Source organism: Tarenaya hassleriana, unplaced genomic scaffold (genome assembly GCF_000463585.1).
Source record: "Tarenaya hassleriana unplaced genomic scaffold, ASM46358v1 Cleome1, whole genome shotgun sequence".
In the NCBI taxonomy this organism is placed as follows: Eukaryota; Viridiplantae; Streptophyta; class Magnoliopsida; order Brassicales; family Cleomaceae; genus Tarenaya; species Tarenaya hassleriana.
In genome coordinates, this window is record NW_010960187.1 from 10,111,651 (window position 1) to 10,127,975 (window position 16,325).

The following is a 16,325-nucleotide window of genomic DNA, read 5'->3' on the forward strand; positions in this document are numbered from 1 at the left end:
TCCCCCGGTTCTATTTGGTAGGTATTTTTATGCATATAATATATATTTATTTTAATTTCTTTTAAATTAATTTTACGAATTCGATTTTTACATGTTTGATCGTAATAATGACGTGATTTCATCCGTCGTCAGCATCTTTCAGTCGGACTTCAAAGGTCCGTGGCGGAGTCTCACCTGTGTCCCTCCATCTGATCTACAGCATTGATTTGGGGCTTTTGCGGTAAGAATTTTGGCACTTAGTTCAATTTTATATGCATACAAAATTAAAAATTTATTTTTTTTATAGCAAGCTTATTATTGGGACGAGTCTGTTCATGACCGAGTCTACACCGCTTGGAGGTTCGCCGTCCGAGATCGCCTCAAGGACAACATTTATCGGGTAAAGAGCAGACGTGTACGACCTGCATGGATGTCGACGGCGATCTACGATCAGCTAGTTGAATATTGGGATTCACAAGAAGGAACGCAGAAGAGTTAAACATTCTCAAGCAATCGAGATCCCGAGCGGAGGTCGAACGCGCACCCCCGACCCACACTGCAGGACGGAGATCATTTGCTCGAGTCGCCCATGAGATAGTAAGTAAATAAGTATTTATTTTTAAATTTTTTTAAATTTTTTTAATTAAATTTTTTGGGTGCAGATGTAGAAGGAAGGTGAAGAACCTTCTGCGTTGCGATTGCTGCAGGAGACTCACCGTCGAGCTGACGGTACTTATATCAGCGATCGGGTTCAGGAAATTGAGGATGCGATTCAGGCAAAGATCACCGATCGTCTCTCCCAGTTAGAGGAGAGTTGTGGATCGACCCAACTTTCGCCAGCAGAAATCAACAGCCTCTATCTGGAGGTAAATTTTATTAAATTAGTTTAATTGACGTATACTTTTGATTTTGTAGGTTGTCCAACCCGATGCCAAAGGACGTATATACGGCGTCGGTGCAATGGCGACTCAGTTGGGTGGTGGTCATCCGGATGCAACATCGATCGGTCACCACGTCTCACTCACTAAGGAGGTCGAGCTCTTGAAGAAAAAGATTCAAGAGAGGACGATCGCAGGAAGATTGCTAGACTTGAAGAAGCTGAGGCACGGATTGCGCGTTACGAGACGCTTTTCGCCCGATAACTTTTTTGTTTAGTGTTTAATTTGTTTTTACTAAATACTTTTTATTTAATAAATACTTTTTAATTTTAAATAAATATTTTTTATTTTATATTTTTAAAATTATTTTTAAAATTTTAATTTAATTTAAATAATTATTATTTATTAATATTTGTTTTAAAAAATTTACATTTGCGACAGAGTGCGACCAATGAATTTAGTCGGACAGTTGCGACCGAATACCTACCGCTATATTTGGTCGTTATTTTGCGACAGAGTGCGTCTGATGGAATTTGTCGTTACGTAGCGACCGAATACCTACTTCTACTTCTGTCGCAATGTGCGACAGAAATGTATTCACCAATTTGTGACAGATTACCGACATATAGCCATCTGTCGTATATTGGCGACCGACGACCTACAGATCTGTCGGTCGCAAAGTTGCGACAGAATCACGACCACACAGATTTTGCGACAACGATTTAGCGACCGACATCCATCGGTCGTAATCGGTCGCAACTTTTTTTTACCGATAGATTCTTCTTCATGTTGCGACAGATTTTGCGGTCGCAAATTACAGTTTTTCTTGTAGTGTTAATTGTTGAGAATATATTAGTATCAATAATTCTTATATAAAATTAGATAAAATTGAACCGGATAACCTATATAATTGCATTTGAACCGGATTCTGCTTATAATATGACTTTTTTTTCAAATCACATTTATCGAATCCAAATCAAACCAAAATCGAATATAAAAATAAAATTCGAACAAAAACGGAATTTGAATATATAGATTATCCGAACAAACTGAAAATGGATATAATAAAATTGATTAATTATAAATTTTATAAATTTGAAAAGTTAAAGCTAAAAAATAACCAGAAATAGACATAACAAGACCCTAAATATCCATCATTATATCAATAATTATGTAGTCGGTTCTAAAGCAATGTTTATTCTGTATTTTTTGGTAAAAAGCAATGTTTATTCTTCCTTTCTCTCTTCCACCTTTTTGTCTGAAGAACATGTACAGAGGCAGTGGTTTGGAGAATATGTCACTTGCCACGAGCCGTTGACCTAACGAGAGCTACGGCCGCCGCCGCTGCCGCCACCTTTCCCGTTTTCCGTCCGGACCGAGAAGCTCGTAAATCGACGTCATCACTTCTGCCGCAAACCGTGGCCGGACCCATCAACATAAGCCTTCCCCATAACTTTCCCTTGTTCACTTTTTTCACAAAGCCATTGACTTTACCATGGCTTCTATGATCATCATGTGAAAACTCCCTCTCCACGAAACCATGACCATCATCGCCATAGTCATGATCATGGTAAATGCTTGCCGTTGGACTAACGGGGAAAGAATCAGGGAGCAAATCGTCAATCCTCTTGGATATGCTCTCTATCTCGTACTTATCAAGAAGATTTGAATCTAGGGTTTTGTTATCGTCGTACCAAAGTGATGATTTTGAAACCCTGTTTTCCGACAGGATCATGTTCTTGGTGGCTTCGAGCTTGTACCTGGACGGACGAGGAGTGATTCTAGAAGAGGCTTTAGAGAGATCGAACTCTCTCGTCATCGGTTTCCCTTCGTTCCTTTGGTACCACGCCCATGCCGCCGCCTTCACCGCCGCCAAATCGTCCCCTCCTCCGCCTCCGACCACTTTCGCCGCCGGCCGCCGCTTCTTCCTCCTCCTCTTGTTGCTGTTACTGTTTTTTGGGTCCCTCTTGGTTCGTGAGGAGACGTTGTAGTTGCCGAATGGAAGCATATTGCTCATAGTCATTGAGAGTACTAATGGAGATTGTGGTGTTTTTTTTTTTTGGGGGGGGGGGGGGGTTTGGCTTGGGGTTAACGTTAGGGTGTGTGGATTTTGGAGGATACACGTTAATAGTGGCGGAAAATAAAATTGGATAATAATGGTTATAGAAATTGAAAAAATAATAAAAGTGGGTGCATATATTGGTCTTTCTTTTGGGTCCACTCGTGGATGTGCAATATAAATTATTCCTTGGGAAACGTATTCCACATTCGTGCCCATTTTCTCCTGTATAAAAGAACATATTTTAAATTATTTTTTAATAACTTAAATTGTTTATTACTAATACTATAAGAAAATATTCGAATTTTTGGCCCGACTGATATTCTTAGAATCAAGAGTTAGGTTTTTATATCACAATAAAGGAGAAGGAAACAAAAACTAAATCAATTTGGATGTCCTGTAATTAAAAAAACAACACTCAAATCTTTAAATGATCCTTACCTTTACGACTCTAATGTACAAAACATTAAATTTATGAAAAAGACTAACCACCTAACCCTCATGCTACTACAGATTTTCAATTACCACTAAAATCAAGGGTTATTTATCTTCCAAGAGTTTTTGGAGTCTAATTTAACGATATGGTCGATGTAAATTATAATTTAGAAGGATTGGATAGATAATTAATTTATGAAATATGTTTGGCGATCTACTTGTTAGTTCGAGAAATTAATGAAATAATTCAATTGGTAATGGACAGGCCGCGTGGTAGGTGAGGATGGAAAAAGAAGACAGATAGAATGGTATAATAAAATTATAAAAACCAAATCATTACAAAAAAAAAAGGAAATATAATTCATCTTTCACTAGAATAAATGGGGATTTGATATTTAAAAGATTGTTTTGTTTAAAAACTATTTTCATTAGTAACGGGGTCTCCATTTTACTATATAAAATCGAACTAAATAACATTTAATTGATTGCTTATAATTTAAAATCCAGAGTCAAAAATGAAAATAAAAATCGAACTCCACGTAAATCTGAAAAGATTGAAACAAATAAAATACATGTCGTTAGAATCTTCTTTCTGATTGATTGAACTTTTAACATTCTTTGTAATAATAGATAAATGTTTTTCTATTATTGATAATGAGAAGAATACATTATAATATATAGCAAAATACAATAGAATATTCTAGGCGTAACTAGGGTAAATCATAACAATATTAATGATAATATTCTAAGAATAATATCTTCTTATATGCCCTCTCAAGATGAATCATCTATGATGAATTCAATCTTGTTACATAAAAACTGAAAACTGAAATTGTGATCGTATTAAACGAATCATCTTCCATGTGGTGGTGTAGTCCAGACTTGAGTTGGTGTTGTTTGATAACGTTTGAAGAGCTTGAAAGTTGTATTCTCAGAGGCTGATGTGGCACGAATGTGCGACGCATATGCGCGAGTTGGGTTGCGCGACAATGAGGTCGGCAGCGCAAAAAAAATTGCGGTGTGTATAGCGGCTAGGCCGGAGAAAAGAAGAAAAAAAAAATGGGCACAAAAGCGCGACGCATAATGCGTGATAGTCTAGCAGCGAGACAAGAGAAGAAAATAAAAATAAATGACGCAAATACGTGGATCGACGATCGGAGTTTTCCAATCGAAAGAGGCTAAAAGCCATGTTTAAAGAGCTCACAACGGCTAGGGTTGAAATCGATAAACGAATGTCGTCAGAGAGAAAAAAAAAAGATTAGCACATCGGCTAGGGTTGATGTCGATAAACGAACATCGTCGTAAAAAAAATAACACATCGACTAGGGTTGACGGTGATGAGTACCGCCGTCGGAAAAAAAAAGACTAAAAAAAAATAAAAAGAATGAAAGATGATATTCAAGACGATGATACTATTAGAATAAATCATCATCATCTTCATCGTCGCTTTCGTATTCGACCATCATTATTGATGTGACGAATTAAAAAAAATATAGAATAAAAACCGAAGCTCTGGTACCATAATAGAGAAATGTTTTTCTATTAGGATCATCATTCATTCATTCACGTCGGTCCCACTCAACCGTCTATGTATTTATCAAGAGATTATTCAACTTACATATGATACAATACTTGTCGTGACGTCATCGACGTATGATGATATCATCAAATCCTCGTTATACACGTTGGGTTTCAGAGAGTAAATACAAATATGACAGCAACTTGCTCCATTGGGTATATATGCATAATTCAAAGTTTATTTGGAGAAATTTAGCCAAAATCCGAAATAATCCCGTAGATTACTTTCAAATTCTAAATTGAAAAAGTGGAAAAACATGCACAAACATTTTTAAGATATTTTTTTTAAAATTATTCGGCCCGTAGGATCTTAAAATTATATCCTATAAAAGTTGCAGGCCAAGCCCAAAATATTAAGGTCTTATTGGGCCGGACCGACTGTGAGCTCTTGTAATTAAGTTTGGGTCTAATGTTGCGATATGGGCCCATAAAGGCCCATGTTTGGCCCTTTAAAACACCTCAAATTTTGAAATCTAATTCCGTGGAGAGCCGAGGGATAGTTACTTAGCGAGAGTGATCGCTCGCGGTTGTCCGAAAATGGGGGAAGAATCAGGAGTTCCTTCTGTCTCTGTAGAGAAACAGCTGATGCAGAGAATCGCCAAGACCCTGAACGAGACCAGGACGTCGTACGCCGCTTGCAACCGCAAGCTCAAGGAGCTCTCCGCCATCCGATCGAGATTCTCGTCGTCTTCACCTTCCGAGTCCTCATCTTCGGTTCGTCTACTCGCTGCGGCGTTTCTCAAAACCCTATCCCCTCTTTTTCATTCTGATCGACGGAGGACCGTGGCCGCCGAGCGTGTTGTCCGCTTCGTGGCGGAATTCGCTTTTTTTTTTTTTTTTGCGTGGTGTGGCCGATGTTGGATTCGCTTTTTTTTTTTTTTTTTGCGTGGTGTGGCCGATGTTGGCTCCGAATGCGACGGGTTCTTGGAGGAAATTTGGAAAGTTTCTACTGGTTGGTGCGATTGCTGTCCCGTGAACCGAAACGCTAGGTTCAGGGCGTGTCAGATAACTTCTGAGGTAGCAGAGGGCATTGTTGTAGCATGAACTGATGGGGACACGATGGAAAGTGTGTAGGATTTCGGCCACTTTTCCCATGATCATTAAACTGAATATAGAGGGTAAATGTTCTTTTTTCTTTCTCGAAGATGAAATTTTAGATTTCTTTTGGTGTTTTTACCTTTATTGGAATGTTGATGAAAATAGGAGAGGAAATGTGATCGGACTTTGCACCATCTTCGTCTTCCTATCCCCGCCATAATATCTTGATTGTCTCTACCGTGGTTTTTCTTTCTGCTTATTAGATTGCTTTCTCTATGACTACTTACAGAAACATTAGGTGTAAAGTTCGACCTGGACATCAACACGTCTACAATAGTGGCACAGACACCTGCCCCTTGTCCTTGTTCAACAAGACCAGCCGGTTCGAGAAGAAGGGTAAGAAACGAAGAAACATCCTCTGATGAAGAATAAGCATCTCCTGGCTCCGTCCAATGTGCTGCGCCTTCTGTTTCGAGAACTGCGAGATGACCCGACCTCACATGCCAAGCAAGGCTGTTGCTTTGGCTAGAATGACTGCTAGTCGGGATGAGATGACAAAGGCAGTTAACGATGACAATGAGGAAGATGGTTTTTCTGAGGTAACAGCAGAGGATTCAGATGAATCTGTTTAATCCATCGAATGGCCGGGTAATTCTCCCTTGTGACTCTGTGCGAGTCTGCATCATTGTTTGTCTGTTATTGGGGGGTCAAGTCAATTCATGTTCATGTCTGATTTTCCAAAGTCATTGCTTGTTTTGTGAGGGTTCAAAGGCTGTATTAATGTGAAACACGTCTCTTTTTTTAATGATTTTGTGATTTTGTAAAATCTCAGATGCATTATTGTTCAGGCATCAAAAAGCTCAGATTCATAAAGATAAAGCCATGGATGATGAAGAAAGCGCAGGTGAAAAGCTCCATGGCATGAGGGGTGGTGTGAGCCATACATCTCCCACTCGATCAAAATTGCCATTGTCTATTCGTGAAACAGCCTCTAAATTCTTATTTAGTCAACGGTAAAAGATGGTTTATGGCGAAAATGGCAAAAACATTTTCCAAATTTAGCATATAATAACTAACTATTTGGTAGGTTTGTTTGTTTTTTTATCCGTCTCCTGTATTTGGTATTGAAAGTAAGAATAGCTAATAAAGTTATACATCTCCAATGATGTCTCGTGTATTTATAATCACTAGACAAAGGGCATTTCCAGGCGTTGTGGCTGCAATCGGAGAAGAGAAGCATTGTTGAGGCAACATATTTTATCAGACAAGAACAGCCTCAACGTGCCTTAACCCCTGAAAATGGGGTTCTCTTCTCTGATTGCGGGTAGAAGTTCCAAGACTTCTGTTCTTATCGCCATTGGTTTTGCATTGATCTTGAATGGAGCATTAAGTTCTGCTGCAGGAACCGGCGAAATAAGCAAGGTAAGTACATTACACTGTCATTAGCGTTGGCCGAATGATGATGCTTGTGGCTGAAGAAGTGTTCGTTTTCTTCTTGATGAACAGATTCACATAGTGTACCTGGGTGCAAGGCAACACGAGGACCCCGAATTGGTTACAGCGTCGCATCATACCATCCTTGAATCGGTTTTTGGAAGGTTTGAACATCGTTGCAGCGTTATCTCAACAATGTTAGGATTCTTGACGTTTCTTCCTTATTCTGATTGTTTCTTTATAATGCAGCAAAGATGCTGCTCGTAAGTCTATGATCTATAGTTACAGACACGGTTTCTCGGGCTTCGCTGCTAAGCTTAATTCCTCCCAAGTGAAGGCCCTTTCAGGTATGCTTCATCATTCCTTGACTGATGTCACATTATGGTTCCATCAACTGCTAAATGCAACGATATTCATGTCAATTTGCTTTGTATCAGCGCATCCCGACGTTGTTCATGTTGCACCAAATCGGATTCTGCAGTTGAAGACAACAAGGTCTTTCGATTACTTGGGGCTTTCACCAAATGCTCCTAAGGGCCTTCTTCATGACACCAATATGGGCAGTGATGCTATCATCGGTGTTATTGATTCAGGTTTTTTTGTCTCGCTCACTCTCTCACTATCTCGGTTTCTTGCTAGCTCTATATAAGGGGACTGTTAAAACACGATGGTTGGAAAACGTTACAGGAATATGGCCAGAGGCCGAGTCTTTTAATGACAAAGGCCTCTCACCAATCCCAACCCGTTGGAAGGGAGGATGCGTCTCGGGGGAAAGTTTCGACGCGACGAAATCTTGCAACAAAAAGCTGATAGGGGCTAAGTTCTACTTTCAAGGTGTCCTTAAAGAGGTTGATGGGGCATTTAACTTCACAGAGGCTGGTGAAACCAAATCCCCCAGAGACGTTACAGGCCATGGAACACATGTTACCTCGATCGCTGCTGGTTCTTTCGTTCCCGGGGCAAGCGTGGAAGGTCTTGCGGGTGGAACGGCGAGAGGTGGGGCCCCCGGGGCACGGGTAGCAACCTACAAGGTGTGCTGGAAGTCAGCTGGGTGTCCAGGGTCTGACTTGGTGAAGGCCATAGATGATGCCATACACGATCGGGTCGACGTTATATCCATTTCGATCGGAAATAGGATCCCGAATGACTTCGAAGTTGATCCGAGAGACATTGGAATAGCATCTTTCCACGCTGTGATGGAAGGGATTCCAGTTGTTTGTGCAGCCGGAAATGAAGGACCCGGGCCTCAAACCGTTGATAATGTGGCTCCTTGGATCATAACTGTGGCCGCTTCGACTATGGACCGCTCTTTCCCCATTTACCTCACTCTTGGAAACAATCTAACCATGATGGTATCATTATACTTTTTTGTAATTTTCCGACAACACATTCCCAAAACGAGTTCTTGCTAACTCCTTTGTGAATATTCCCAGGCTCAAGGGCTATACACAGGAAATCAAACTGGATTCGTCGATCTTGTTTATGGAGGCGAACTCCCCGATGCTGATATAAAAAATGGTTCTGTCATGGGCAAAATCGTGCTGATTTTCATGGCGAGCGATGTTGAAAAGGAGAAGTTAAAGTTAATAGTACAAGGTGGAAGCGCCGGCGTGATAATGGCACAAAGCATCATTGATGCGGTGCCATGTTTTATGTTTCCGTGCGTCTCTGTGGACTATGAACTCGGAACTGACATATTGTACTACATCCAGTCCACAGCGTAAGAATCTTGAACAATGCTTTTCGATGGTCATTTCTCATTCATCGGCATAATTTCCTTCTGATATACATTTTGATCTGCAGATCTCCGAAAATCAAAATTAGCCCTACCAAGACAGTCGTAGGCCGACCTATAGCGACTAAGATCCCGACATTCTCGAATAGAGGACCTAATTCGATCTCTCCAGCCATTCTCAAGGTAAAGTAACAGTCTCTTACTCCATTTCCTGAGAATCTCCGAATTTGAGAACACATCCACAGATTCTGAATTTTGGTTTTCATGGAAAATGCAGCCTGATATTGCAGCTCCCGGAGCCGACATTCTTGGAGCAGTACCTGGTTCGGACCCTCGTCAGTTCGACCTCTTGTCAGGAACATCAATGGCAGCTCCTGCCGTCTCGGGAGTCGTCGCCCTTCTCCGAGCAAAATACCCTCAATGGTCTCCTGCCGCAATCCGATCCGCTCTTGTCACAACAGGTTCTTCATTATCTTTTTTCTCTTTCTTGTTACCCAAGAAACCGAGAGAACTGACTCGATTTTCCGTTTCTGAAGCATGGAGAACCGACCCGTTCGGATTCCCCATCATGTCGGAAGGAGCGTCACCTAAACCGGCCGATCCATTCGACTACGGAGGAGGAATCATGAACCCGGAGAGAGCAGCTAACCCAGGACTTGTCTACGACATGGGCTACGAAGACTACGTCCATTACTTGTGTTCTGCAGGGTACCAAGACAAAGCCATCTCCAGCCTTCTTGGAAAAGTATACACATGTCCGAACCCGAGACCGTCGATCCTCGACGTGAATTTGCCTTCGATCACAGTTCCTGATCTCAAGGAACACGTCACAGTCACAAGAACTGTAACAAACGTTGGAACTGTAGATTCTGTTGTTTACAAGCCAGTGGTCGAATCTCCTTACGGTGTCAAAGTTGTGGTCAATCCGAAAGCTTTGGTGTTCAATTCCACGACAAAGAAGGCAACTTTCAAGGTTCATGTCTCGACCACTAACGAAGTGAACAGTGCGTTCTTCTTTGGGAGCTTGACTTGGACCGATGGTACCAATAATGTTACTATTCCTTTGTCTGTTAGGACCAAGATTTGGCAGTATTCTGTCTGAAAAATTACTTTGGGGTTTTTCTTTTTGTAAATGTGATATACGAATATTCATTCATTTATATAATCGGATATTTGAGGTTTTGGAAATTATGGGTTTGGAATTTTATAGGGAAAATGTTCTTAAAGATGAAATATCAAGTTTTTTCAATCTGATCAGAAATTATAGTTATAAATAGTTGAAGATTTTCAAAATGATATATCCTAAACTGGAAAATTTGTAATACGTTTTATTACTATGGAAGTTTTAAAAATTATTATTATTATTATTATTATTATCATCATCATCATCATCATCATCATCATCATCATCATCATCATCATCATCATCATCATCATCATTATTATCATCATCATCATCATCATCATCATCATCATCATCATCATCATCATCATCATCATCATCATCATCATCATCATCATCATCATCATCATCATCATCTTGCTACAAGCTCTAACCTCTTTGTAAACAAGCTCGTTTACGTTCTTGTCCCGTTTCAATTGTTAATTTGTTATATATCCATTGCATTTTTTTTTGTCATTTTTAACTATGTTTTACTGATAGTTATATAGATCACTGCGTAACAAAAAAGTATAATATTTATACTAATTATACGCTAAAATAAAAAATAGAAGTTATAACTATAGATTTATAATTAACTAAATATTTTTTTTATAACTCGAAAATCAACTGAACCTTCGATCCAACTAAATATCTCAAAATCTGAAGGCAACCTTTGTATCACAATTAAATTGTATACCTCATCTTCAACCGTTCCCGATAAATAAATATATTTTTATAAGATTGTGTACATATTTGCATATTAAAACCTACAAAGCTATGGGTATCACTTTCATTTTTATTATAAGGTCTCAAAAAACTATTCTCATCTCATTATACATGTATGTACAAATATAAGATATAATAAAGCTTCTGTGTTGGCAATAAATGACAAATAATGGCACACAGTTATCTTATTTTTCCTTAATAACCAACATGGTTTAATTAATTAAATTATTATATTGCTTAATTCATCAAATTATAAGTTGATATGGGTTAAAATTTTCAATTAAATCTCAAGGGGAATTTGCTTGTGAAAGAGGGAATGGACCAAGTTTTTTGCTTAGTGGGCAAGAACAGTTTACAAGTTTTCATGCTTTCCTTTAACAAAAAAAAAAAAAAAAAGTTTTCATGCTTTCATGCTTACAAGATTTAAAATTGTGACACATGACGATGAGTACGCTCTACTTCTAGAGATTACGTATTTACACGGGAAAAATGACACGTTAAATATATTATGTTTTTTTAAAAAAATCTATTATACATAGCTAGTAAAATATATTTTAAATATTTATTGATTCAAAAAATTCTATATCTGAATACACAACCAAAGCACCCTTCAGGCCTTTAAAAAAGTTCTAATTTCCGATTTACATACAAATATTTAAAAACATCATTTCAATGAATATCATAACTAAATAAAAAAATATAAAATTACATTAAAGTTATTTTTTTTATAATACAGTGCTAGACATTTACAAACATGATTGGACCATGGTTATCTTCACAAAATTTGGAATTTATTTTTTTGTTAACGCAATTAGGGTCGTTGAAATAATGACAACTGTTATTTTCCATTATCTTTTGAATTTATAATGATTAAATGTTTAGGATTTGTACCTATACTTAGAAGGGGACTTTGGTGGACTAATTAACAAACTTTGATAATGTTCGTGTAAAATTATTTGTAATAAAAAATAGAGGGTAGACATATAAATATATATATATGTATTTAAATTAGTACAAAAAAAATTAAAATCCGTCAACCGGATTAACAGTAAAATCGTCTAATCAAATATATATGCTCATATATACATATATATAAAATAAATAATATACCGGTTATATATATTCTTAAAATTAGATTATAGATTGTATCATTGAAAGTATCTATTTAAATGGAAATTTAATGCAATGAACAACAGTGAATTACTACAATATATAAAATGCAGAATCATTAACTAGAGATCTTTGCCATAATATTCGTAGAGAGAAAAAATCATAAATTGAAAAAAATAATAATAAACGTAGTAAAAATCGTCTAATCAAATTTAGGGAGAATCTAACGCTTGAAATGGAAGCAAAAAGAAAAGGCGGGTGAGGTGGCGCTTTCCGACACGGATTTAGCCTTGATTCCCTCTTTCTCCCTCTTCTTCATGACACGTGTCGTTATCCCAGATGGTCCTTCCCTCTTTCAATTTCGGATATAATTGTTAAATTGTATATTGGCATTCCGAAGACTAGATGGCCCAAATATTTTTCTTAAATTGTATATTGGTAAATGATATATTGTGACTAGTTCTATTGGTAAATGGAAAATACAAAAGATCTCTCATCCTAAATTTTGAATCTCATGTTTAGATAAATAAAGATTTATTTATACAACATGTGGTTTCGGATGTAGGAACTAGTTGGGTCAAAGTTATAAAAAAAATGTTATATTATTTGAAAATATTTAAATAATGTTTTTGATATTATCCAAAATATATAATGGAATAAATGTATATATAATATATATATATATATATATATATACTATGCACAAAGGTTATACCATATCCTATCTTAAACTCAGCCATATATTTAACAACAACAAAAGATGAAGAAGGGAAAAAAAAAATTTAAAAATGGACCACAAGCTGTGTGAAGTGTGAACCAGGAAGAGGAGGTTGAATTTATAAATGCAGCCCTTAGTGCTTAAATTTATCTTTATACTCCTTATACATATACATACACATAGATACTTTCCTATATAAGCAGACACACACACATGCATACCCACACACGCACACATATGTACTTGTATTCATATATATATATATTTAGTAGCCCACCTTTTCCTTCTCTGTCTTCAACTCGATAAACGCAATGCTTTTCAAGAACAGTGTCTGAAATTACAAACCCAAAACAAATGAACAAAAGAAAAATAAAAAAGAATGGGGAGACAGCCATGTTGTGACAAAGTAGGGTTGAAGAAAGGGCCATGGACTGCAGAGGAAGACAGGAAGCTCATCAACTTCATCCTCGCCAATGGCCAATGTTGCTGGAGAGCTCTTCCTAAACTCGCCGGTCTCCTCAGGTGTGGGAAGAGTTGCAGATTGCGATGGACTAACTATCTCCGACCAGATTTGAAGAGAGGTCTTTTGTCTGAATACGAAGAAAAAATGGTCATTGATCTCCATGCCCAACTCGGTAACAGGTACCTTTTCCTCCGTTTCTCTATCGTAGTCTATGTTTTTTGTTCTGTTGTATCCGCTTTTGTGGTGATCCGTAAACCTGATTCCCAATTGCATGCGAGTTAATTATGCGTAAAGGTGGTCGAAGATTGCTTCGCATTTGCCGGGTAGAACAGACAACGAGATCAAGAATCACTGGAACACTCACATCAAGAAGAAGTTGAAAAAAATGGGGATCGACCCAGTAACGCATAAGCCGCTTTCGACCGTCGAAGATCAAAAGAAACAAGAACAAGAACAAGAAAAAACTACAAAAGACCAAAATCTTGAATCCCAGATGACAGCACGAGAACCTAGCTATTGTCTGAACAACAGCAACAACTTGACTGAAACGACTACGGAGATACAAACGGCGAAGCAGGACGATTTACTCAACGATCAGTTCGTGATGAACGTTACTATAGATCCCGGTTTCTGCGTCGAAGAGGTTCTTCTGGTTGATCCGGAGGGTTTAGGGCTTGTCTGCAGCAACTCTGCAGTTCCCTCTTCTTCCTCTTCTTCTTCTTCATCTTCGACGACTTCGAACTCATCGCAAGAGTCATCATGTTTCTTGAAGGATTTCCAGTTTCCGGATTTTGATTGGTCGGCTTCGGATTACGGTAATAATGACATGGACAACATTATGGACAACGGTATGATGAGTTTATGGGATGTTGATGCCTTTAGCAGCTGGGATTTGCTGGTAAATGATGATATTTCTCAGAGTTCTTGCACATTTTGGTAATTTTATTTTGTTTTATATTTAAAGTTATAGTTTTTTCCCCCTTGGAAAATCGAAACTATGGGAGGGGCTGAAAAGGAAAAAAAAAAAGCCCACCTTTTTACATTTTTTTTTTTCTGAAAAAGAATAAAAAGAGATTTTTTTTTTGTTATTTCACATTGTGACAAAATTGTGGGTGGAGTTGTATATTGGTATATTCCGTGTTGTATTTTGGTTTGCATGTGTTCCCGTTTACTATAAAGAAAGAAAGATATATTTATTATGTAAAAAACAATAAAATCAATTGTAATTAATTACTTATCATAAGAAATATTGGCTCCTTTTTCATAACAATGCATGTTTGCATATTTTATTTTATATTATGTGTATAACGTATACCGCTAGACGCTCCGATTAGAAAATTAGAGAATATAATAATGAAAATGAACAAACGAGAAAGAAATAGATCTAGACTTATTTGGAAACAAGTTATTAAAAATAATTTGGATATGTTGCAAATATTGGAAGATATTACGAACAACCGAAATAAATGAAAAAGAATAATTTATGCTGTCGACCCCAAATAAATCTGAGATTAAGGCGATATTGATGTTGATGTTGATGTGTGTGTTCTGTTTCCGGTACAATAGCTCTTGTTCAAACCAAATATCCAATATGTAAGAAATTCGCAAAAAGAAAAATATAACATTTTAAAAGTAAGTATTGATGTATTAACCTTTTAATGGTGGTGAAAAATCATCAAATTTTCATGATTCAAATTAAAATATGTTCAAACTGTTTATCCTTGTATAAAGGAAACCTTATATTGGTGACTTTTAATTAACCATTAAAATTTTTACTTAATTATATATAGGTTAAATGCTTTTGATTTTTTTTTCTAAATATACGATAGTAGTTTCATACAGATTTAATATAGTGTATATAAATTATAGCGTGGCATATAATTTGATAAAACATTTTTTTCATACATGGACTATGATGTACCAAAAAACCTAATTTTGAATAGCTTATACATATGGTTTTATAAAACATTTTATGTGAACAATATCTAATAAATAATAAATGCATGGATCTTATTGGTGAGAAAGGAATAGAAAAATATTTAATAATAAAAGAAGAGCTCGATAGCTTATTTGCATCTGCCTTTGTCTTGACTTAGCAAGATTTTACAAAGATTGCTTTGTCTTGTAACCTGAAATCGTAGCATACGAGTAACAATGACTTTGGTCCTACCATCGTATAATGCCACCTTATTTTTTTTTTAACTTTTTTGTTTTCCAAATAATAAAAAAAACCGATCTAAATTAATATAAATTTGAAATCGTATATTTTCTAAAAATTTAATCTCAGTTATTTAAATAAATTTATAGAAATATTTTAAAGTCAATATTAATTTTAGGGATAATTCCATTTAAAACCCTGTACTTTTCTCTCGTCTCAATTTAAACTCTGTACTTTTTTTTTATCCAAAAAAACATTGTACTTTTAAAAATTGGCAATTAAAACTCTATACTTTTAAAAATTGGCAAATAAAACCCTGAACGAAAAACAATATTATTTAATGCTGACATGACATCCTAGTCATCTGCCACATCATCAATCCCTAATATTTAATAATATTAATTAATAAAAAATAATAATAAAATAATAAAAATAAAAATAAAAATTTAAAAATTATATATATTCATAAAAATTATACACATATATAAACATGTTTATAAAAATTTTAAAATTATATACATATATAAATATATTTATATATACATATATACATATATATACATATGATACATATATATCTATATATATGTATAATTATTATATGTTTTATATGTATGTGTTATATATGTATTTTTCCCTAAAAAACATTATATATATATATATATATATGTTTTAGGAAAAAAATCATATAACACACATACATAAAACATATTTATATATACACATATATCTATATAATACATATATATATATATGTATATATAAATATGTTTTATATGTATGTGTGATATATACATGCTTTTCTAAAAATCATATATATATGTGACATATGCATGATTTTTAGAAAAAAAA

General features: G+C 36.1%; 3 protein-coding genes and 1 long non-coding RNA gene across 4 annotated transcripts; 3 read left to right on the forward strand and 1 right to left on the reverse strand.

Annotated features, from left to right (window-relative positions):
• Positions 1-484: 484 nt before the first annotated feature.
• Positions 485-1,013, forward strand: LOC104822273. Its single transcript, XR_773158.1, has 3 exons — positions 485-576; positions 642-845; positions 895-1,013. It is a non-coding gene; the product is annotated as an uncharacterized LOC104822273 (long non-coding RNA).
• A 900-nt stretch (positions 1,014-1,913) lies between these two features.
• On the reverse strand, positions 1,914-3,028 carry LOC104822277. The gene is made up of 2 exons (XM_010553437.2): positions 2,552-3,028; positions 1,914-2,446 (listed from the first exon to the last, which is right to left on the reverse strand). Exons 1-2 carry the CDS (start codon positions 2,878-2,880, stop codon positions 2,155-2,157), a joined length of 621 nt encoding a protein of 206 aa, XP_010551739.1. The 5' UTR covers positions 2,881-3,028; the 3' UTR covers positions 1,914-2,154.
• A 2,805-nt stretch (positions 3,029-5,833) lies between these two features.
• Positions 5,834-10,324, forward strand: LOC104822286 (subtilisin-like protease SBT3.17). The gene is made up of 11 exons (XM_010553445.2): positions 5,834-6,047; positions 6,257-6,615; positions 6,800-7,389; positions 7,474-7,565; positions 7,651-7,748; positions 7,839-7,994; positions 8,089-8,753; positions 8,835-9,121; positions 9,205-9,319; positions 9,414-9,597; positions 9,673-10,324. Exons 3-11 carry the CDS (start codon positions 7,267-7,269, stop codon positions 10,236-10,238), a joined length of 2,286 nt encoding a protein of 761 aa, XP_010551747.1. The 5' UTR covers positions 5,834-6,047; positions 6,257-6,615; positions 6,800-7,266; the 3' UTR covers positions 10,239-10,324.
• Positions 10,325-13,079: 2,755 nt separating this feature from the next.
• Positions 13,080-14,474, forward strand: LOC104822296 (protein ODORANT1-like). The gene is made up of 2 exons (XM_010553457.1): positions 13,080-13,494; positions 13,610-14,474. The coding sequence occupies exons 1-2, from the start codon at positions 13,232-13,234 to the stop codon at positions 14,253-14,255; spliced, it is 909 nt and encodes a 302-aa protein (XP_010551759.1). The 5' UTR covers positions 13,080-13,231; the 3' UTR covers positions 14,256-14,474.
• Positions 14,475-16,325: the final 1,851 nt, after the last annotated feature.

What these genes read in the sequence shown, in the direction of transcription:
- LOC104822277 (XM_010553437.2), bottom strand. Translation starts at nt 2,880, where the DNA reads ATGACTATGAGCAATATGCTTCCATTCGGCAACTACAACGTCTCCTCA. An exon ending in GTTTCAAAATCATCACTTTG is followed by an intron (nt 2,447 to 2,551) that starts GTACGACGATAA and finishes TTTCCCCGTTAG; the next exon opens with TCCAACGGCAAGCATTTACC.
- LOC104822296 (XM_010553457.1), top strand. Translation starts at nt 13,232, where the DNA reads ATGGGGAGACAGCCATGTTGTGACAAAGTAGGGTTGAAGAAAGGGCCA. An exon ending in CATGCCCAACTCGGTAACAG is followed by an intron (nt 13,495 to 13,609) that starts GTACCTTTTCCT and finishes TTATGCGTAAAG; the next exon opens with GTGGTCGAAGATTGCTTCGC.
- LOC104822286 (XM_010553445.2), top strand. Translation starts at nt 7,267, where the DNA reads ATGGGGTTCTCTTCTCTGATTGCGGGTAGAAGTTCCAAGACTTCTGTT. An exon ending in GAACCGGCGAAATAAGCAAG is followed by an intron (nt 7,390 to 7,473) that starts GTAAGTACATTA and finishes CTTGATGAACAG; the next exon opens with ATTCACATAGTGTACCTGGG. An exon ending in CATCGGTGTTATTGATTCAG is followed by an intron (nt 7,995 to 8,088) that starts GTTTTTTTGTCT and finishes AAAACGTTACAG; the next exon opens with GAATATGGCCAGAGGCCGAG.